This window comes from Leptosomus discolor, chromosome 15 (assembly GCF_034619465.1).
Source record: "Leptosomus discolor isolate bLepDis1 chromosome 15, bLepDis1.hap2, whole genome shotgun sequence".
NCBI lineage: Eukaryota > Metazoa > Chordata > Aves > Leptosomiformes > Leptosomidae > Leptosomus > Leptosomus discolor.
In genome coordinates, this window is record NC_141405.1 from 1,622,084 (window position 1) to 1,645,015 (window position 22,932).

Sequence of the window (22,932 nt, forward strand, 5' to 3'; positions counted from 1 at the left end):
GAGAACAAGTTAGGTGCACTTAAAAATAAAGACTTATCATGACCTGTCTTGAATTTTCCAGTTTTCCTTGTTGCTTTAAAAAAGTCAAAGGTATATGGTTAAACACAATTTCATAACAGAACAGTTTGAATAATATGTAGACAGCTGAATATACAACACAATTTCCAAGAATTACTGTAACATTTCAGGGTGAGGTTCTCATGGCTGAGATGCAGACACTTAGCCATCAACAGCAAACAGGTGAGGACTTCCATATTACCACTATAACCTACTCTGAATTTTGCACCAGAAAATCTGGCTGATTCACACATTTAAAGGAAATAAGCAAGACAAGCTGCATTTTCCAAATAAAAATGCCTTTTTTTTCCAAAGGAAGAAAAGAAATAGCTCGGTAACTGCTAGTTGGCTTTATAGCAAATTGTTTCATCTATATTTCTGCATAATTTCAGGCATGAAAATACATGGTTGCATTCAGAGAGTGATGGTAGAACAAGTTGACATTTCCAATTCATAAGTTACATTTGTTTTACATCATCTGGCAATAAAGTTCCAACATAAAAGCCTGAGCTAGGAATTTTATTTGTTATTAAAAAAGAATGTTCCAAAATATAAACCGAATAAGTTTAAAAAAAAAAAGAAAAAACCAAAACCAAAACAGAAACAAAAAACCACAAAAGCCTCATTTTGTTGGATCCTTCTCTTCCTCACAACTAAAGTTCTTGGAGCGCCTTTTTTTTTTTTCTTTTTTTCTTTTTTAAAACACTCTACCCTATCAACAACATCTATTTCACAGCTTCAGTACTGCAATAGAGATAACAGGATTAGTATCAATGAAGCAGAAACCTGGAAATTAAATTTCCATATACATTTTGTTAACTCCCATATTTCCTGAATCCGTAAAATTACGACTCTGGATAGAAATTGCATGTTTGGAAATTTGAAGAAAAATGCCTACTCTTAGCATGTCCACTTTGAAACAGAAATCAAGTATATGCAATACTGGAAACCTCTAAAATACTTTAATCAGATTTTAAAACACAGGGACAATTGTTACTTTGTCTAAATAAAATTATCTTTGCCAAGGTGGTATTTCCTTCTGAGCCAATACACCACTCAGGAAGGTTTGGCATCAACTGACTTTTCATCCCCATGGCACTATATACACTTTCCCTGAAGAGTTCAGCTTGGTAGAGAAAAGCAGAATGAAGAAAGTGGAAAAAAAACCCCACAACATTATTCCTGAAAAAACACACCTCTTCCTGATCACGAGCCAGATGTACTCCCTCCAGAAAGAGAGAAAAATGCAACATCAAGAGGTATGAACTCAGGCTTGGAAGCCAGGAATTCCCTATTTCTAATACATGCTGTCACACAGACTCTTTTTAAAACCTGGATGAATTACTTAGTTTGTTTCTCCGTTTTCCCATTTCTGAAATTTTTCTAATACAACGGTAGTGTTACGCTTTGAGATGTCAGCCGTTTCCAAATTGGGGGAGAAGAGAGCACAAAGGGACGTAATGTAAAATACCATCCCAATTTTTCTCTTCTCTCTTCCTTCACGCTGACATTGCTCTCATCTCTGGTAGCAACTGAAGGGTGTTTGAGTCTCCGGGATGGTCAGAAGAGAACCAGCCAGAAGCTGTGGCTCAGACAGGAACACAGCACAGACATGTGGCACCGACCGGCTGCTCCTTTCTCCTCCTCACTGCTACTCAGCCCAATGTTGAGCTGAGCCTACATGACACTGTAAAAGGAGCTGCATCAAGTAAACAGCAAGCAAAGTGGGCTTCTACTCCAGATGTTCCTAACAGACCCACCTAAGAAGTTCAGCAAAAAGACTTGCACGACTGATGTGTTGAGCTGGAATGGTCAGATCTGCTGACACGGGCCCAAACACAACTCAGAAATGCTTTCACCCCCAATACAAAGGGCATCAGCTTCAAACCGGTCTAAACAACCAGGTCAAGAAGGCAGAGCTCTTGCAAGGAGCTGTACGATGGCTCTTTAGGAGTCTAACCTAGGATGGGATCGTCTAAACCAGCACTAAGCAGGGCTGTTGCCTGCTCTGCCTGAGAACAAAACCAGGATCATTAGCAATAACTAGGCAAAGTAGAACTGGACGGTTGGGGGAGAAAGACGATTCTGCCAGGGCAGCACCGAGGCTTGAGAATGTGAAGGCACCAAACAGCACTAGAACACTCAGTGAGGAGATTTTGGGAAGAGGAGGAGCTGCAGAACTTGGGCGAGGTTACATTTGACAAGCATAACAAAGCAGGAGAGCAACAAATCCATGCTACAGTGTAGGGGTGCATACTTGAAGGACACAGAGTAAAGATGGGACCAGGACGAGGTTTTGGTGGAGATCACTGAACAAATATCTTGACTTGCTATGCCTTAAGGGCAGAGGCTGCTGGGGAGGGCTACAGCAGGCTAGAGGGCACAGGTGAGTGGGGGAAGGCTGTAGAGGAGATCTAAGCTATCATAGAACAAAAGAAAGGGTAAGGAAGAGAAAAAGGGGATATTTTAAACTGCTGGTTTAGGTAGTGTTCAAATGCTTTGAATGCAAGAAGGTCTGTAAATGTGTTAAGTCTGGTTATTCAAAGCTTTGAGGAAAGACCAGAACAATAAGCAAAACACTAACCAGACTGAAAATAAGGAAGGGGAACACATCCAGGGCAAGCATGGTATTTTACTGACATTAAACTGCATCCAGACAGCAACTATTTGGCAATTTCTTTCTGGAAAGCCTCCCAGATTTCCCCCTTCCCTTACACACACCCATCTAGACTGAAGAATCTCAGCAACTAATTCAGATGCTTCCTTTCACGCTAAGATCTGAATTAAGAACCATGTAAGGCAAAAGCAAAATCCTTTTTGTTCTTTATAACACTGCAGATGTCTTTAAAAAAAAAAATCTTATACAACAGAATATCTATTATGCTGAATCAGTTCAGTAAGCCACAAAATTCCCTTGGAACTAGCAACTTAATTCAGACATTATTGCATAAACACATCACAACAGATCCATCTTACTGTATCATTTGCATATGCCATCACATGATACATGAGACTGTTAATTAGCAGCAGTGCTAACGTGTTATACAAATTCCAGGCTGGGGATGCTTCAATCAACCCAACATAGCCAAGAGACAGTTTTACTGCACATAAGCTTATCACCATTATTTAAAAACCAACAGAAATCTTCATGGCAGGAAAAAAAAGCAGGATTTTTCTTTTTCAAGTTCTATATAAGTGCACCTTCCTCCGGTTGATTTCCTACAGCGCGCGGTGGCAGGAGCAGGCAAGCTGCCACCGCGACTCCATCTGTTACGCTTGGTGTGCAAAGCATTTCCTGGAACAGTGGAAGCGTCACAAGGCAGAGACTGGCGTTCCCATGCAGGGGTGTGTTGTTAAGGTAAACACTAGGAAGTTCAAAAAACCGTATTATTTTCAAAGGGTGAGAAGAAAGATTTAAGTCCTGTAATCGATAAGGTCTGCCATCAGGCACTCAGCAGCAGGATGGTCACTATTCCTATTATTTTTCTTTTTTTTTTTTTCCCCTCAAAAGTGAATTATCTTAATATCTGGTGCAGATGAAAAGCTGAGACCTGACACCAGGTACACTACAGTAAAAAGCTACCTTAAGATAAAAGCCAAGTAGTGAGTAGTTGTATCAGAGACACAATCTTTTACTGCTGTTTTAAATAGGAACTGAAGACTAGGTGACTGATGTTTATAAATGGAAATAAATTTCCATAGAGTAAGGAACAACAGGCAAGATAATAAAAGGGGTTAAATGATTATGAAGAAATTTGAGAGGGAGAGGATTATTTTCAAATTACAAGGCCAAACATAATGCTAAATTTTACTTTGGATTAGAAATGCTGTATTTACTTCTATCATCAGGGAATTCAACTGCCAGAATCAAGCAAAGTAGTATTCCCTACAGGACAAGTAATTTATCTTGAAAACAGCATCTTAGCTAAATAAAACCTAAGGGTTTTTTAGGGATCATCTTCCCAAAAAAAGAAAAAAACCCACACCTCACAAAACTGAAAACGCATGCACCAAAAAAGAATAGGCATTTCACGCAGGTCTAAGTTCCTTAGGACAATCCAACAAGAGATGCCCCAAATCTGCCCAAGCAAAATATTCTCCCAGAAACCCCATTTCTCTCTCTGCTTTTCGTAATACGATGTGGGCTGCAATCACAGTCTTTCTTCAAAGCTAAGGGAACTACAGTATATCCAGATACAAGCATGACTTGTTCTAGAAAACAACATAAAAATACCTTCTCTTCATCCTTCCTTGAAAGTTATAACCAGAAAGGAATTTTTTCTCAAGATTTTACTGTTTGGTTTTTGTTTGTTTGTTTGTTTTTTCATTACTCTCATTGCATATTAACATCATCTCTCTTTTCCCATGTCTTCTGCTCCTTCTCTTCTCCAGAAGGGAACCCAGTCTCCAAGTCATCAGCCCATGCATCACTTACCATCCCTCACCACCCATTCCTCTCAACTGCTTACTTGCGCTGCCACCACAGCACTTCAAACACCAAGACACAACTGGCAGATACTGGGGGAGATGCAGGGAACCTCTGACGTTTTCAACACAGGATTTGGTAGCAGGTAACTGCCAAATGACGGGCCACCATTCCTTCTTCAAAAATATCCTTTCCCCAGCTGTACAAAGGTTATAGGAAGGCTTTACACTCCAGTCATGTTGGCAGCGCTCTCCTTTCCACCTTACTCTCCTTTTAGCCCTGTAAAGGGCTCACCTAACTAAACAACAAGAGAAGTCCGTGCTCGCATTTCATTCCTGCGGCAAGAGCGCATCGGTGGTTCTCAGGGGATGCACCTTGTGGTCCAGCTTCACCCAATGAAATCAGGTTCGTGTACTCCAAGACCGCTTCATGAAGGAAGCCAAACCACGGCCAGTGGGAATGACCCCTACAAAAGCTCCCTCCTGACGCAAGCGAACACGCTGCTGCAGGCACACCGTTACTGACCCAACGCAACCCATTTAATCAGCAAAGAATTACACGCATTTTTTCCCCTATCCAGCTGCCTTCCTGTGGGTTAAGTGAATTGGATCCGTTTACCCAGAAGCCAGACGGAGCCAGTGCAAGAGAAGCAGCATAAACACACACAGTAAATTGGGAAAGGGGTTGAAACAAGAGAGAAAGGGGGCCTTCCATTTTTGGTGGCAGCAAGCTGCAGTATTAGTGCAATCTACTCTCAGATTTCACCGTTAGGACACTGCACGGAGTATTAACTGCTGTTGGAAAGAAAAAAATGTTCTAGCTACATCTTCACAACTGGATGGTCAGTCTTGGAGAGGATGCGGAAGGGCAGAGCTCTGAAACCTGCATTCTGTATGAATCAAGACTTTGACAGGTTTAATAATATAGAAAAATCAAATTAACTTGGAGTTCTTTTAATATGAAAATAAGCCATTTCTTCTACATGAACTTAGACTTGGTTTATATCCATTTTTCTAATGACTATGAATTAGTCTCACATGCAGAATCCTAAGCTCGGACTGAGTCTGAATAACAAAATTATAATGCTATAGCTTTCTTCAGAGAAAGTGCTATTATTTCACTAAACAGCCAACGATTATTTCAAGCAGTAATGAAAGCGTTTTGTATACTGCACTAAAACATTATGAACAATGACTTCACATATTCAGTCTTGGATATTCAAATAAAGAGTAGGTCAAGACATCACTTTAAACCAGGCCTTGCACATTCTGCTGAACAACCTATCAAGCTGCTTTTCTTCACTGGGAAAAAGGGGGACAAGAAATTCTCTGTGTACTAATACTTGATTTGTTCTAGGTTTGGTGATGGCCAAAGCTAACAAATATGCTCAAACAATTTCTAATAATATAGATAGGGAATGCAGCCATAGGAAAAAAAGTTAGAGATCAGAACAATGTCTTAGAGAGGAGAATACAATGAGGCAAAACTGTTCACTTCTCTTCCTCATCCCCAAGGAAAAAGAATAAAAGGATAAAAGACGGAAAATAAAGCATGCACAAACATAGAAAATAAAAAGCTTTAATAACTTATATTGTACAGAATATTCTATGCTTTAGAAAGACAGAGGAAAAACATGACATACACGTGCCATACCGATTATACTGCTCAAAAGCACTGAAAGATGCTCAAGTGATGATAACAACATAACAATTTATAGTGAGAAGAACATTTGAGACAGAAAATGACATAAAGGAGAAAAAGCCGAACAAGAGGCACACAGAAGAAAAGACACTGTAATACTGCGACAAAAATAGCAGTTTGAGGGAAGTATTGTCAATTATTTGCTTCATTTTACAAAACGGTTAACATGAAAATATTACAATAAAATAATGCTATAGTACATGTAAAGAAAGCTGCAGACATCATCACTAGAACACCAAGTGTAGTCTTTAGAGTCTGAGGGAAATGAGAAAGTGGTATTTTGACACATTGACTTTTCACTCAAGCTAATAAACTCTGGGATATTTTTCCAAGCTGTAAATAGGACACTATTACGAACACCTGACAACATCTGTGTACTTTAGAGGATTTCACTTCAAACCTTTGGTTATCACTGTTACCACCTACAGGTCATAATGCTGATTCCATTTTGGATCAAGTGTATTCTTCACAGTATCTGTAGAATGGCATTGGCCAGATCCGTCCACCACAACCTTAGCAAATGGATCAGGAAGTCCTAAGAGGAGGAAAAGAAAAAAATGTCGCAAATGGATCAGGATGCTTTAAAGTCCTGTATCATAGCACAATTGAAGTTGTCTTTTATTAATAAATGAGAGCCATATTTAATGAACGGGAATAACATGACATATTACGCACAGCAAATGGCTAAACTAGCAATTTATTTCACTGATATAGATCAAGAAAAAGTTGTGTAAGTGAAGCACATTGGGGAAAAAAAAATCTGAACACTTTAATCTTTCCAATTCAAGAATGAGTAAATTCTCAGTATAGAGAGAATTCAGCAAAAGGCAGAGAAAATAGATTTACATTCAGAGAAAACAGATTTACACTCTTCCTAATTTTAGGATTAATTACAATCATGACTTAGGTTGTTATTGGTATCACAGGAAATCACCTATAACAGGTTATTCCTGCTTTTGAGGCCCACTTTGTTTTCTGCTACCTTTCAACTTCATTTTCTGGCAGCTTAGTACCTTGGAAACACTAAAGAAAAATCAGTGCAAAGATGGCGCCAAACTAGACAGTTGAGGATGGGAAAGAAGCAGGACCAAAGCACCCTACAATTAGCCCTGCTGCAACTGCTATTCTAACCAAGGTATTAACTGCCGGGGATGGTCCCACCACTAATGGCCCCAAGTCACGCGGTCCTACCTCTTTGTCCCTTCATACTAATTCCTCCCCTCATCTGAGTGCCCAGTGAGTCAGCTGAAGGAACTAAGGCGATGAAACATTATTCACATTTTCTGTAGCATAAGCTTTGTACCAGTTCTGCTTCCTCAGGTGACTCACGATGGAGCCAGTCAAGCAGCAGAGTGGCTCAAGACAAAGCACGTGGGGATAAAGACAAAGCGTGTGGGGAAGGGAAGGAACAGGACCTTGCGAGACTTGTGCTTCAGTAGAGAAGCGCATCACAGATTTCAAACCTTGAGGGGGTTTTTCAGGCATTATTAAACTGTTAAGCACCTGGAAAACCTAGATATAAAGCAAGCTTTGTAAGTATCACAAATTACAACATAATTCTGCATCACGCCTGTTCAAGGTCTGCTCAAAGTTCAGGTCTGATCTTTCAAATTCTTCCTTCTCCCATCTGGGAGGTGGCAGGCAGGTGATCTGTGTGTGCATGCCTACGCAGCCAATAACATTCCTTTCTGCCGCCTTCATCCACCTCTCAGCGTTTCTTTCAAAACATTATTAAAATTAATTAAAATATAATTTTAGAGTATGTAAGTATTATGACATGATTATTAATAATTAAGATTTACATCTGTCTGCTGGACAAAGTTCTTCTATGAAAAACATTTTAATAAATATATGGCACCAATTGAAAAAGATGTAATTTGCCCAAGAGAGTAAGTTTGTTTCCCACTCCCATCAAAAACAGAGAGAGTGTGTCAGTGTTTTAATTATTATTATGAAGCTCTGACAAGTGTCACCTAATTAAAAATTAGAAGCCCAGAAATACAACGGTGTGAAAACATCAAAGCCCCCAGCCCCCTTAATGCAAATAACTTAATATAATGATCATGCACAAACACTGACAAACAGAACCTGCACAATATTTATCCCATCTATAAACGTATAAAACTAACAGCTACTTACGGAAAAAGTCCTTTTTCACCAAGTTTTTTGCACACAGTACTGTAAGAAAAACAGAAATACAAAATTAAGTCACCGATTCCCAAATTTACAAAAAACCAAAAGCTACTTTACCTGTCCAGCATTCTGAAAACCCCGCTCAAAATAAAATGAATGAACATAAACGAATTGTGCTCCTACATCATTTATATTGTCATGTAAAATAACTCCTGAAAGCTGAGCCAGGAGTGTCATCTTTTGGCAATTTACCTTTAGGTAGATTACAGTGGAAGTGATATGATAGTGGTTTCCTCAGGCAATAGTTTCACATGCAATTTTTTTTTTTTTCTCTCAATGGTTTTGCCAGCTTTGTGTTTACCTGGCGAGGGAACCGGACTGTTCCTAACTAGCTCACCATACAGTGGCACAAACAATTTTGCCAGTAAAATTAGTAGTGTTACACAAGCAGGGTCTTGCGTTAAGTTCTACAGACCAGCAAAGGCTTCCTCGACCATAAAAACCAGTGCGTTAGGCAGTCTAGGTTTTTCTGTTATCCTGTGTGGTAATTAACTCAAAGTTTTTACCTGAAAAACATTTGGGTGGAGTAGACTAACTTGTAATGCCAGAGTTTTGATGGCTCCAAGGATACATTTTATTTGTAGAAGCTGGTAATTGTTTCACACTTTTTTTTGTTTAAATTAAAAGGGAGGAACGTTTGCATTTGTCAACTAAAAATACCACAGAGAAACCAATCACATGAGTATAAATAAATTTTTAAAAATTTTAAAAAAGGTCAAAGGGGACAACTTTCGTATAAAGATGCCAAGGTACACACAGAAGACTTGTCACAAAATGCACCACCGTTCAACTATATATGCTTATCTATTATCACAGGTTTAGTACGCAGGAAATATTAGATTCCCCCGTGAAACATTAAAATATTTACTGATAACACAGGATTCTTGAGTACTGAGTGAAAGCATGAATTCCCACAGCTAATACAAAAAAAAAAAAAAAAAAAAAAGAGGAGCAGGGGGAAGAGGTATTTGGTTGGAACCAATGCTGCTCTCATACTGAGAAGGCTCCTCAGTATACGATTCCTTTGGATATTTTTCCTATGAGATCGCCAATGTTTATTACTACCAGGAAATGCAAAGGCAGAAGAGTGCATCCAATAATCACATCCCACAGACACCACCTAAACCCAGACAAAACTGATCATGCTTCCGCCCCCCCCCCCTCCAAATATCCACAAACTGATCTGCAGGGCTACCGATTCTCCAATTTCTTTTACAGTATCTACCCAAATAAACGTAAGAGGAGAGAGTCCATAAGCACTCTCATGGAGACTTCCATGGTCAGGGCAAAAACACCACCTGACGAGTTCTGCATGCTAGCACAAAGTTCTGTATTATTCTAATTCAATGGAATTAATGTTTTCCCAATTTCTATGTTCATAAAGATGTTGGTTTTAGTGAAACTGTTTTCCACGGGAATTCACACACTAAAACTTAGCTAAAACTATGCTCATGTCTAACGAGGTCCGGTCCCCCATAAAACAGAAGGGGACACCTATTAATGACTACAGGTAGTCACAAAACAACCCCCTACACATTGACATATACCAGAGAAGGTATATATAAGCTCCCAGGAAAGTTTCAGCATATTAGTTTGATGCAACTGTGTTCTAATAACAATACTGTTAAACTGAAAAAAACTGCCTAGTAACAGGTGTTATCAGTTGATTGGTTTTGTGGTTTTTTTTTGTTTTTTGTTTTTTTTTTTTTTTAAAAAAAAAGATTATAAAGGTAAAATATTTTCTCTCCATTCAAAGACATAATGGCCATCTTAAAGCAGAGCTCTATTTAAGGGATTTTCACCCAGAAATTCCACTGTAAACAGTCAACAGTGGTAAAATACTAGTAGAGTCTCAAACATCTTAGGTATTTCTGATACCTGGAGTTCAAGCATTCATAGGAAAGAGGCTGTCACATCACCATCCGCTCCACAAAACATTCAAAGAAAGTCCTTAGGATGGCGTAATAAAAATCTACAGTTACTAAAGACCTCCGTGTGCCCAGCAATTTAAAGTCTACTCTATCCAGACAATTGATAACAACTTAAAAGACATTTAAAGAAACAGAGAATAAGATAAACTTAGAAAAATGCTTCTGCAGTTCCTTAAGATTTTACTACCCCAAGAATATCCTCAGCCCGAGTTCTCAACAGACACCACTTGCCCAAGAACTGAAATAGCTCACTGCTCACCAGCCACCTTTCGTCTAGTGGTGAAAAACTTCAAGTAAAATAGATGCTTATATACACGGCCACTTTTTTAAATATCTCAAAGATAGAATTATTTACACAGTTTCACCCATGAGAAGAAATCCGAAGTGTCAAGTGAAGCTGAATGCTTCAAATCAATAGTTAAGTCAAAATTCATCTATAGCACAGTGAACCATACAGTATGTTCCCGAAATTGTATAATGTCCAAAATAAGAGGTGTGTCCAATCTTTTGAGAGAGAAATTGCAAGGTTAACTAATTATAAACACTTCTTTTCAAAATATTAAGCAAGCCTGCCAGTGAAATTTAACCAAAGTCTCGTTTTTATAAGATTAGGCACACGCACAAATACAGACTAGTAACTGTTTCCCCAACAATTAGCCATGAGTGAACAAACTAATATTTTTGGCTCAAGATTTCCCTCACTAGTAACCACATTTAGGGAAAGTCAGATGTCAACCCACTCTGGCTTTGCCAGATTAACAAAACATGAGAGATGCTGAGAAATCTTCCACTAACAACACCCTCTCTGCCAGGTATTTCTAAGTGAAAAAGCCCAGGTCCCAGGAGCATCAGCTCGATTCTAAGTGAAACAATCTTCTGCACACAGAGCTCTAATCTACCTCAGGGCTTTTTTTTGGACAAAACTTTTCCCACCGGTGGGAAAAGTACCAGAGTTTATGCTCCACTCTTCCACCAGTTTCAACACTGTATCAAAACCTATTCTGAATATTCTGATAACGAACTGATTAATAGTTCCTTGAGAATAAAAACTAAGGAAGTTTGGTTTCCTATGGATTTATGGTTTATGGTTGACTGAAAGCTATAGCTGAGGCTTTTCCCACCGGTGGGGCTTTCAGACAGATGCTCTCCTACGCAGACTCCCCAGTGGTCTAGCATCACGGGACCTCTCACTGCAGCTTTTTCCTCTCATTTCAGGTCACTGCTAGGGTCTCCTCTTTATCCAGGCAATGATTCTCATAAAACTCATGGGACTTCATTATCTTTGAGGCCTCTATCCTACGTCAAATTTGAGCTAAAGATTCAAAAACCAGAAAGAACCATCGCAAGATTTATTTTCCCGTGACGAAGCCAAGTTAAAACACTGATGGTTCTGGACCCAAACCCACATCCTTCTACATCAGACCTACCCAGTTCCACCATTAATAGATCCTCTAGAGGCACAAGGGCACTGAAGAAGGTTAATTGTTATTTGTACATGCTTTTTTAAAAACATTTTTTATTAAAATTATCTTTAAACAGAAAAAAGTTAAGCTGTTTAAACTCGCACTGAAGGTTTTTGGAAACGATAATACAAACCAATGCCTGTATATATTGACATTGGTCTGGGGGGAAAAAAAGGGGGGGGCGGGGCGGGCAGGGAGCACTGTACCATAAATGCATCATCAAAAGACTTAATGGCTTCTAGTGCACATCTGTAGATCAAGTATTTATTACAAAGCATCAGTGAGTCAGTGGATAACTATGTTTTGTATTTATTACAGACTTCCTGGGTAGTCTACAGAAAAAGAGAACATTAATATTCCAATATGAAGGAACAATATATACGTGCCAAGACAAACACGCACATCAGTTTTACATACTATCCGTTCATTAAATATCTTTTTATCATGCCTCATGATCTCATGCTAACATAGGCTACCTGGGTCCGGTCATAGAAACATGAAAAGAGCACAACATTAAAAGCTACCTAGTCTCCTTCCATGACTGCTTTGCTACACATAGTTCTCAAATACTCAAGAATAGGAATTAAGTGCATCACATTTGCCAATTTCCTTCTTCTGATTTATTACTCCAGTGCCTGACAAAGAACAGTTTACTGAAAAATGCTTTAACTATTGCAAGTAAATGCAAAACATTTAATATCCCCAAACTCCTGTAATCTAATCTATGTGTTAGCTATTAAAATTTACACGCAACTATAGAGGGGGATGAAATAATTGGTTGAACTCAGAAAAAAACTGAAAGTAACTCTGGCTACTGAAAACGTGAATTTTACAGAAAGATAAATGTTTCTCATTTTCTGAACTCTTCTCACTCTTTTTGCTAGCTACTTAAGAACTCTTGTTACAACTGCTTTGTACTTTGAAATCATTTTTACAGAAAAAAAATCAAACTTTTTATGACATCAAACTTGTTACGGAAGGTATCCTATGTTACATACTACTAGTATTTTATGTAAGTATTAAAAAGTATATTTATTTCAGAATAGTAAGTATATCTATTACACAAGGTCTCCATACCTAAAGGGAAGAACAGCATGAAGTGGAAAGGACAGTGTCATTGTAGGAAGTTTACAATGGAAACAAGTAAAAAGTGATAAAGATCTATGAGATTTCAAAGAATCTGCCACATCTTAGATATGATCTAAGAGTCTTGAATGATCTATTCACCTTCAATGGCTGGATAACAGACCTAGAATGAGTGCTGAAGGCGGCAACATTAAGAAAGGAAATGCTACCTGAATTTAAGGAACCTGGACATTTAAGGGTAGTGAACTTGTATTCAACCCTGACTGTATTTCCAACCTGTATCAAACTGTTTATGCAATCTATATCAAACTGCTTATAGCCAATTTGTTCACCACATTCCTTCATACCTGCAAAGCAGGAATAATACTACAGGTATGGTTTAGTGTTCTGTTATCTGTATGTTTGTACACTCTCATCTGTTATCATGTGTCTCTTGATTTACGACAAATTACAAGTTTCTGTGTGTACCCAGAAACATGAGGTATCACTGCCTCAGGGCTACAGTTGAAGACGATCCCAACAGAAATACATTGTTTTTAAAATTTCTGTATTTTAAAAATAGTATTGCTTAAGGTAGCATCTTAAGTAAATATTTTTTAAATGTGTATATTGGAGACACAGCAATACCATCAGTGAAAGATACAGGAAGACAGGTAAGAAAATAAAAAGTAATCATAAATGTCCATGGATGGGAGCCCACCAGCTGAAGAAGCAGAAACACACACAGAAGTACATGACTTCATGAGAAAACACCCCCCTATCTCATGTCAGGCATCCATAAGCCACCAATACTGTGTCACAGACAGCCTCGAGTTTACAGGGGGAAGAAAAGGACCGGGTCCAAAGCTAAGATTATGTTTGCTAATCTTCTGGCTTTTCACGTGTCATCGCCATAGAAGAACTAGTTCATCCTTCTGAATCCAACCAAGAGTTTTAACATTATAATTCCTGTTGGGTTTTTTTTTCTTTCCTCAAGGATTTTTCTCCCAGAAAAAGTGCTTGTTCCAGAACATACGTAACACATGGGATAGCGAGAAGGACAGGCTGCCTATCCATTTTTACCACCATTGTTCATTTTCAAGACAAGTCTTTCTTCCCCCTACAGAAACACCACCTTTTAACGAAAGCCATTAGCATTGCTTTTTGTGATCAGATCCCAGTTGTTTGCATGTAATACGCAGCGCAACACAATCACTAAAATAAGTCCCAGCTGTAGAAACACAATGCTATGCTGTTGCTAATGTGTGTTGTACTGATAATGAATGGCCGTCTATGCTTTAATCTGAATAAAGCTCCCAACTGCTCTGCCTCTCCTTGCCAAAAATTCCCCTTCCTCCTCCAGACTGTGGTTGCATTCCAATTACACTGCTGATTGGAATGAGCCTGCTTGGGGGAGGGAGAGGGAGGGAGACAAATGAACGTGCACACACACCCCTCCTTCGGGTGGCTACCCCTGGGACGCGGAAATTGTTTGGGGTGTTTCAACCTATGGCTGACACGACATACTTTTCTCCACACTGTACAAAACTCTTCATAAAATTATTTATTTATTTTAGGAAAACGACAGGCCAACAGCACACCAGGCACAGGTTCCAGCAGGATAGCTCAACGCTTTAAACGCTTCTAACAAATTCCTCCCGCTTTCTTCCATTGTCGGCATGTTACCGAGAAACTTATATTTTTCTGCTTGCATTCCCTCCTCGGACCTGCCTAAATTCCCACATGGGAAGATATAAACCAGGAGGTCTTCAACTGTTCATGGAACAAACAGCTGTAAATAGCACCATACAGATTTGCAAATAGAGCTGTGGAGGTAATAACTTTCTCAATTAAGGTTTTGAAACAAAATTGTTTATCCCAACTACTCACATTAAATTTTATTTTACAATTAACCCCTCCGAGGATTTTTTTTTTAGCTTTCATTTCCTTTCAATTTTCACCTCCTTTGAAAGGTGTTTTTCTGCAGATGAATAAAGTGACAAAACACGATCATAAACTAAGAATCTACTTTCAGTTAACGAAATTCAGGCATGTTAAAAGACTGCAGTCAATTATCGTCAATAAGGGATACAACAAAGACAGGCAAACCTAACAAATGCGTGTTTTACAGGTGCACAGGGGTTTCGAGTAAAGAAGGCATTGAAACATGAAATGGGTAAGGATGCAGCAGCTGACCATCATTCTAACCATGATCACTGATCAACAGGAGTGGAAGGTTTCATATTGCAAGGAACAATGAAGAGGGCTGCAGCTGCTCCTCTCCCAAATCATGTCTAGCAATCACAGGGGTGCAAGGTAGATCAGGAAGCTGAACCAGCTTAACAGAAAATTAACCTTCTGGGGAGACGGATTAGTTTGCCATTGTCTCCCAGAGCTGCGCGGACTTATCCTGCAGTCACGCCATCCGTAGCTCTAACGCAAAGGAAGCGGCAGAAGCACGTGGCCGCAAAGGAGGGAGGATTAGCCCCACTACCCCCTGATGGCAACTTGCAGTGGCACTGTAAAAAAGTGCACTCCATAATGAGTTCTTCAGCTCTAACAACAAAATACACCCCCCAATATTTTCATTTAATGCAGATTGCTAGTTTTTCCTCCTCTCTTTTGCAGTTCTAGATATATATTTTAAAAGAAGAAAAAAAAGTAAAATATTTTTTTTAAAAAAAGCAGATTTTTGCCATCAGGATACCAAAAGTAACAACCTAACACCCTTCAGGTTTTCAGAGACACAACCTTAAATATCTGGATGGAGTGTTACTTTCTATTTCCCAAAGCAAACTCAGAAGCACAAAATCAAAACAGTGAAAAAAGTATTTTTCTTCCAAGTATACACACCAATGCTTTCAAGCTGCTCCATTTTACCTATTGACAGCTGCTCTTTCTGAGTCTCACAAAGCACTAGACATTTAGAAAAGCCTAACAAGCTCTAAACTAGAGTTAGTACAAAACACGTACAAACACAGAGGCCGGCATGCCCTTCTTGAAAAGGTTTAATTATTTTCCCCAACACTTTATCTGAAATTCACTGTTGCCCAAATTAAATCTCCAAACACCATCCTCTGACAACGTTGAGTGAGCTGAAAGGGTCACTAGTCACCTCAGTAACTTTCTTTTTCTGGGACCAGAATGGAGGCGGCACACACCGAGATAAAGGTGCCATACGACAGGCACCGGGAAGCCCAGTTCACCCAAGGACACCGGTCGAACTGATGCTGGTTTCAGACATACTCTGCTGGATTAGATTAAATATAAGCACTCTCCACCATCCACTAGAGCCACAGTTCTGCAGCAGAAAGGCACAATGTGAGCACTGCCTTCTGGAGCATCCAGGTAAACTTCAAACCACCATCACTAGCTGTTTCATCTAGACTTTGTTTCCTGATGCGAATTAGGAAACACCTACTGTGATCCCGGCTGCCCCCACAGCAATGGGAGCCAGCACAGCCTGGAAGGGACGGTAACTCTTCCAACAGGCACAGCTACCTGCCCATATTTTACCACATATACTTACAGGTCATACTGGTAGGAAACTAATTTCCAATTCTCTTTCAGAATTATAAATCTAGTTTAAATCTAATGCAAATTTAGAAACATACCAATTCTAACTGTCTTACTAGGAATATGCGTTAGAACAATTCGGAAGTACTAATGAATTTTTAAAATGCTATTAAATTCTAACCTGTCAGGTTGAAAAAAGAAATACATATATTCAACACCAGTTCTAAGTGACATATAAAAGCCTTATTGCTAGGCTAATACCCAAACACAAGGTAGACAGCTTTAAAAGAAATGCTTTTAAAATATGTATTAGGATAACTTTAGTACTAGAAAAGCACTTTAACAAAAATTTCATTTCGTAATTGTTAAAATTCTAAATTGTCCCATAAACACACTTCTGCAAGTTCAAATTCAACACAAGCCAGATGCTAAATCCTTAATACACTGCATGTAAAATGAAACCCATTTCAAAGGATCACATGCACCTGCTTACAAGCATTGTCAGTTAGAAATCTGCATCTCGACAAATCTGAATTATTCCTCTGGGACTAAACAAACAAAACCACAATAACCTGCATTCAAACACCAAACAGCAATACGGATTACCCAGAAGTGAAAAATGTCCTAATAATGCAATGTAATTTAAATCACTGCAAAATATGCCAGAAACTAACATAGTAATAGTACATTTTTCTTGCCAACAGATTCCCTGTATTAAATTCTGCCTGTAAGAGCAGGTTGTGCTTTGACTGGATTTAGCATTCTAGACCCGCATTACTTGGATGCAAGATAACTCATGGAGATTAAAATTAAAAATCACACATTTATCATGAAAGAAACGTTAATAAAGATGCATTGCATCACTGAATATAAACAGTTAAGCCAATACATCATTCATCTCATGCAAGAATAAAATCTCCAGGGCTATTTTAAATTCCCGTAAGGGGAGGACAACACGACAGCGACTCGAGACTCCAGCAGTCTGTGCTGGGGATGTTGGAATGACTCGTGGACACGGCCAGATGGAGCCTGCCTAGATTTGCCATGTTTAGACTCCTGTTTTAACATCATGATGTCTACTTCACAGCATTGTTTTACTGTAAACAAAAGGCTTCCTTTTCCACTTCTCCTCCCTTATTCCACTCCAAGCCAAAAGTAAAACAAAACACACCCCCCCCCCCACCATTGAATTCTTCCTTCAAGCAACTAACGCATTCACATTTCCTAGATTCATTCAGCGATGGGCTGGCTGCCACACACGTCACCAACTCTATTCATGTGTCCAGTTTATTTGATACGCCTGTCAAGAGGTAAAGGAAAGAAATGATGCTGCCACTTTTGCAATGAAGGTAGCAACCCTCCCCAAGCATTTCAGATCTTACCATGAAGTTTTACAAGTTTCTTTTATGGAGATTCATGTTTGAAGCAGTGGAATTGAATACGTATATGCAAAACCTTAAGTAGTTTTAGGTTTTCAGGTTTTTTTAGCTAAATACCAAATATGCGAATTAAATCTGAATGATACAGGATTAAACCATCCCCATCAGGGCTCTGTGCAAACTAGGGCTTTAGTCACAGCCTCAAACAGAGAAAAAGAAGCAGAAGTAACACGTGGGAAACTTTAAGAAAACAAAGGCTATTGCGAATATTTGCATTTCCTGGTTTAGTGTGGATGGAGCCTCTCGGACCAGCCAGGATGTTTCTAACGCATAACTTCCATACACTAGAAACTCCATTCTCCACCCTACTCCAAAATGGCCTAACCCCCACATCTCATCCAGTTTTCAACACCTGAAAAAAACACTGCCGTACCATGAAGTCATCATAAATACATCACTTACAGAGACTGAATACTCTGATGGTCAGTTGGGGTCGGGGGAGAGGAAACAACATTGCTTTAAATTAACAGCTATTAGAATACTAAAAAACAAAGTTAACAGTCCAAGATCAATTTTCAGACCAATTTCAGATTTATCTGTTCCTCACATTTGTACCAAGCATAAAATTGTATTCCAGTAAACAAAATCAGGGTGGGAAACAGAAAGCCATTAAAGATAAAGGAACCCACCAGCTTTGCTGTTATATTTGCTGTATGATCCTTTCTTCTTTTTTTTTTTTTTTTTTTTTTAATTATTTTATCTTCTGGCAGTATAAAAAAACAGAATTCCCATTAAAAAAAAAAAAACTTTCAAAGTAACATTACCAAGATTAACTAATTTCAAACCTGCAGAGGTGGTTATTATAGGCAAGGGTGAGTGAAGGAAACTATTATGAGCATTAACTCAATTATCCTAGAAATACAGAAATAAAATACTACTTAAGAGCTCAGGCAAAGAAAAGGGAGTACTCAAACTCTTAAGAATCATTGTGCTAAAATCTTACCTCAATCCTTAAAGACTTGTTTGAAATCCCAACAGCTAGTTTATAACCAAGACCCAGTTTAGACAGCAGTGATTAGTCCAAAATTATCAACTTGCAACATACTTAAAGGGCACAGGATTCTTCCTCTGAGGATGGGTAAATACAAAAGACAACATGGACATTTACCCGTACATTTCTCAGCTTGTTTTGATAGAAACAGGGGTGGGGGGAAAAAGCTAACACGAGAAACAAATTACAGCTCTGTTCTGTCTGATGTATTTCATGCACTTCTGAAAATGTGCTGGGGGAAAAACATGCTAACAAGAAGCAGAGCCCTCGGATTTGTTTCACTGCAGTAAAACTCTCCACCCTCTGAATGATCTATAGTAGAGGCAACAACAAAAGAAATTCATGATCTAATTACCAACCAGACAAAAATGCCCTGAATTTTAAAAAGGGCTTCAGACAAGAGGCACCTGCAACTAAGCCAGACTCCAGGAGCTGTAGATACCAGCAGCTTTCCAGACTGCAGGACCGCTGCCATCTCTGCCGGGACACAGTCACACACTTGATTTCAACAGGAAGTCTCAAAATTCTGTCTGCCCTACAGACATGATCCTAGGGAAACACTGCTACTGCTGGGGCTTTTCTGGGAAGAGGCGAAAGGAAAAGAAGCACAAAAAAAAAAAAAAGGGACACCGAAAGCATGTACATCATTTACCCTTCATGAGTAATTCTCATGCCACTATTCAGCAAAATGCTGTAAATATTACTTTCATCAACACTAACAAAAGGATTGTCAGCTGCTTTGTAAGGAACAATTCCTTAATCACAAGAGCAGCTAAGGTGACAACTTTTGTCAGGGGGAAAAAAGTAATTTCTGGCATTTCAAATATATAACTTGAAATATTTTAATAATTTTAATAAAATAATTTGCTAATAAATAAAACTATGTTAGAGTTCATGACAAGCATGATTTTGATACTATCACTAGCAAAAATCACTAATTAAGCATCCACCCTTAACCTAAACTCCTAGTTCAGCACAATTTTGTTCTACTACTACATCTGATGTACTGAAATCATACCACGCAGGGGAATACAGATGAGTGATGCACTCTTTACATCCTCCTGCATCATCACCAATATCCACATCTTCAGACACGGATTCTGATCTGTCTCCCTGATAATATGTGGATCCTGCCTCCTCCTTTAACGCAGCTGAAAAATTTAAGCACAATGTCCTTATATTTACTTTTTTGGGGAAAATTGGGTTTAGTGGAATGCCTTCAACTCAGGAAACTGCCTCTCTCTCTCTGGAATTTGACAATTTGGCTTCTGACAAAAAAAAAAAAATAAATTAGAGTCAGCAGAAAGATGTGTGAACTACATACACACCTTTACCTGGTTACTAAGCTTCTGCCTCTGGTTACATAATTCTGTCTCGACCCACAGAAATGCAATACCATGTAAGTGGGGAAAACACTGGCTGATTAAAGAAAGGACATATGGAAAACCAAGACGTCACCATTCATACATTACTAAAATTCTCATGTACCTCAGTCCAGTCTTTTTCCCCCATCAGATAACCATGCGGCCTTATCTCCAGGAGATAATGATATCAATAGACTATACAATTTATAAACTGATTTAGTTAAATTATTACAGTCCTTTAATATGAAGAGATTCAGTTTAGTTTCTTTTTGTAAACAGATGTGTTCTACAGAACAAATCCAAACAGTTTAAGAAGCTGTTGCTGCTAAACAGAGATGAGCTAATTGGATGAACAATCCTATTTATTTCAAGCAAAGCAAAGAAACTTATATTAAAGCCTCATTTTTCTTATTTTGCTTTGCTTTTAACAAGTTGCTTAAATGTAGTAAAATCAGCACAATTTATACACTATTGTAAGAAGTAATACAAAAGGGATTTTAAAAAACCCCAAAACAACAGAACACCAAGAGACTCAGATGAAATAGCTCAGCAATACATAAAAATAAAGAATCTTGCCCAAAAAAGCTTACTATGTAATTTCAACAACAACTTCAGAAATCTTTTGGGAAGACGCAATGTTCAAGCAGTGAAAAGACGAGAATTTTTTTGAGAAAGAGGAGCACATGGTTGAAGACAATAAGCAGTAGGGAGTGAAGCCCAAGAAAGATAACGGGAAGCTGGTGAGACTGAAAGGCAGAGCGTAAAGCTGATTACATTAATGTAAAAAGGGTAACACTGTGAACCAACACTCCTGGCAGCAGAGCAAATGAATAAAAATCCAGGAAGGTATTTCCAAGAAGTTAGAGGATATTTTACTACTAGGCATCTACAAAGGCAGAACAGTTTTCTGTGGAATGAGGATGCAAGTATCTCCACTGATCTCAAACACCAGTTATGAGCTTCAGAAAGTCTGAGGGGACCCAAAAATGGAAAGCCCTCATTCACTCCTGTGCCTTTCGCTCCAGAAACCCTCAGCCTCTTGCAGTCTCACTCACAAAGCATTATGTGAAATATCACTTTCCCTGATTTCTACCATTTCCTATATGGTTGCACACGGAAGGTTAAGAGCAGACCCAGTTTTCCAGAGGAATCTTTACATTCATTTTCTAGACACACGGCTCCTTGGATATCTCAGCTGCTCATCAAGTGCTGTCCCAGCCCCCACCCCCTACAATTATTTGCTGAACAATATATTAAAGCAAAATAGTGCTTCCTCTCAACTATCTTCTCACATCTCAATTATTTAATACTAAACACCTTCCAATGACCTAATTCCTTGAGTTCCTCTATCATCTATGTATCTTAGAGCCAGTACGACATTTTATATTAAAATAAGACCAGAGACATGCTAAAACTCCCATCAGCTAGATGAACAATGAAGGAACAAAGACGGCACAAACCTTTTCCCCCTTTACATTCCTACAACTAGCTTTGTAAACTGTATCTCCTTTCGGCATTGATTATTAACTAAATTTAAGGATTCACAAATATATTTCCTGTTTATCTTTGTGCATTGCAGACTACGAATGGCATTGTCAATGTTAATTAGACACGAGTTTTTAAAACACTAAAATCAAAATGCAATGACCGCCTTGGAAACTGCATCTCCAGCTAATTATGTATTTTCACTAAATATAAGCAAATAAACTATACTAAGTCAGTTCACCAAGTTCTGCCAGCATCACTCATGTCATGCTTGCATTCCAGGCACGTAACAGTCCTCTCTAAAAGGTGATATTGCCAAAGGGTCACAAGATGGGAGTAATTTTAGAATGCATGCAAACATTCTGTGATTTAGCTAAAAGTCAAAAAAAGTACCTAAACACATTCAAACTTACAAAAGAGAAATCAGGACAAACAAGCGAGTCTCATAGATTTTGATCCTAAATACAGACTGCTGTTCAGGAGACAATAAAAAACATGGGATTGGAGAAGATAAAGTGTTAATCGCATATTTGGTGGTTTATGAGCCAAAGCAGTCTGAGGTTTAAACTGCTTCTGCTCAGTGCTCATCCCATTCAGAGACGATGAATCATTTCCCATTTGGCAACACTTCTGCCTACAAGGCTGTCTTCTGTGAGATTTCTCCTGTATCCTTGTAATAGATTTTGCTAATTTAGTACACCTGACTTTGAGCAGAAGCTATTGTTGTCAGCTGTCAGACTAGACCTCGTCCTGTTTATCAGACACATCTAAACCATCCTGTTCTGCCCTAGTCAGAAACAGAACACTCTTTACTAATCCCAGGGCAGTAAACTACTTTCTAATATCCTTGTTTTTCTTACTCTGCCAAAATACCAACACACCATAGATTTAAAGCAACAGCAAAATCAATTTATCCACAGCAGCTGGGCTCCTACCAGTTTATCCAATAACCACATTTTTTTTAAAGTCATCTTTGCTGTTCTAGTCATTCTGTCCATGAATTCCTGAGTTTCAGCAGTAGAGGTTTGACTATTTTAAACAAAGGTAATACAAGCTCACAGGGAGTGTATTTTAATTTTTTAGGCAGGCCTCCACAGCTCTTTGAAAGATAAATCAGAGCAAAACAAAGTACTAAACGCCTCACACACACTAAAACATTTCCTCATTTTCCCCAGGGCTTTGTGCATGCAAAAGAAACTGCATTACTTTCTGTTTATAAATATTTGTCTGGACAGCAGCTTAAAAGGGTAGGGTAGGGGCAACAGAGAAAATATGTGGGGTTTTTTGTTTCAAGCTTGGTT

General features: G+C 38.7%; 1 protein-coding gene across 1 annotated transcript in view; it reads right to left on the reverse strand.

Annotated features, from left to right (window-relative positions):
* SMURF2 (SMAD specific E3 ubiquitin protein ligase 2) overlaps window positions 1-22,932 on the reverse strand; it is a 63,629-nt gene that overhangs the window by 26,528 nt on the left and 14,169 nt on the right. The window contains exons 2-4 of the mRNA XM_086473824.1: window positions 8,324-8,362; window positions 6,611-6,719; window positions 44-73 (exon numbers count right to left, since the gene is read on the reverse strand). Of these exons, the coding sequence (XP_086329950.1) occupies window positions 44-73; window positions 6,611-6,719; window positions 8,324-8,362 (178 nt within the window). The remainder of the gene's footprint in view (window positions 1-43; window positions 74-6,610; window positions 6,720-8,323; window positions 8,363-22,932) is intronic.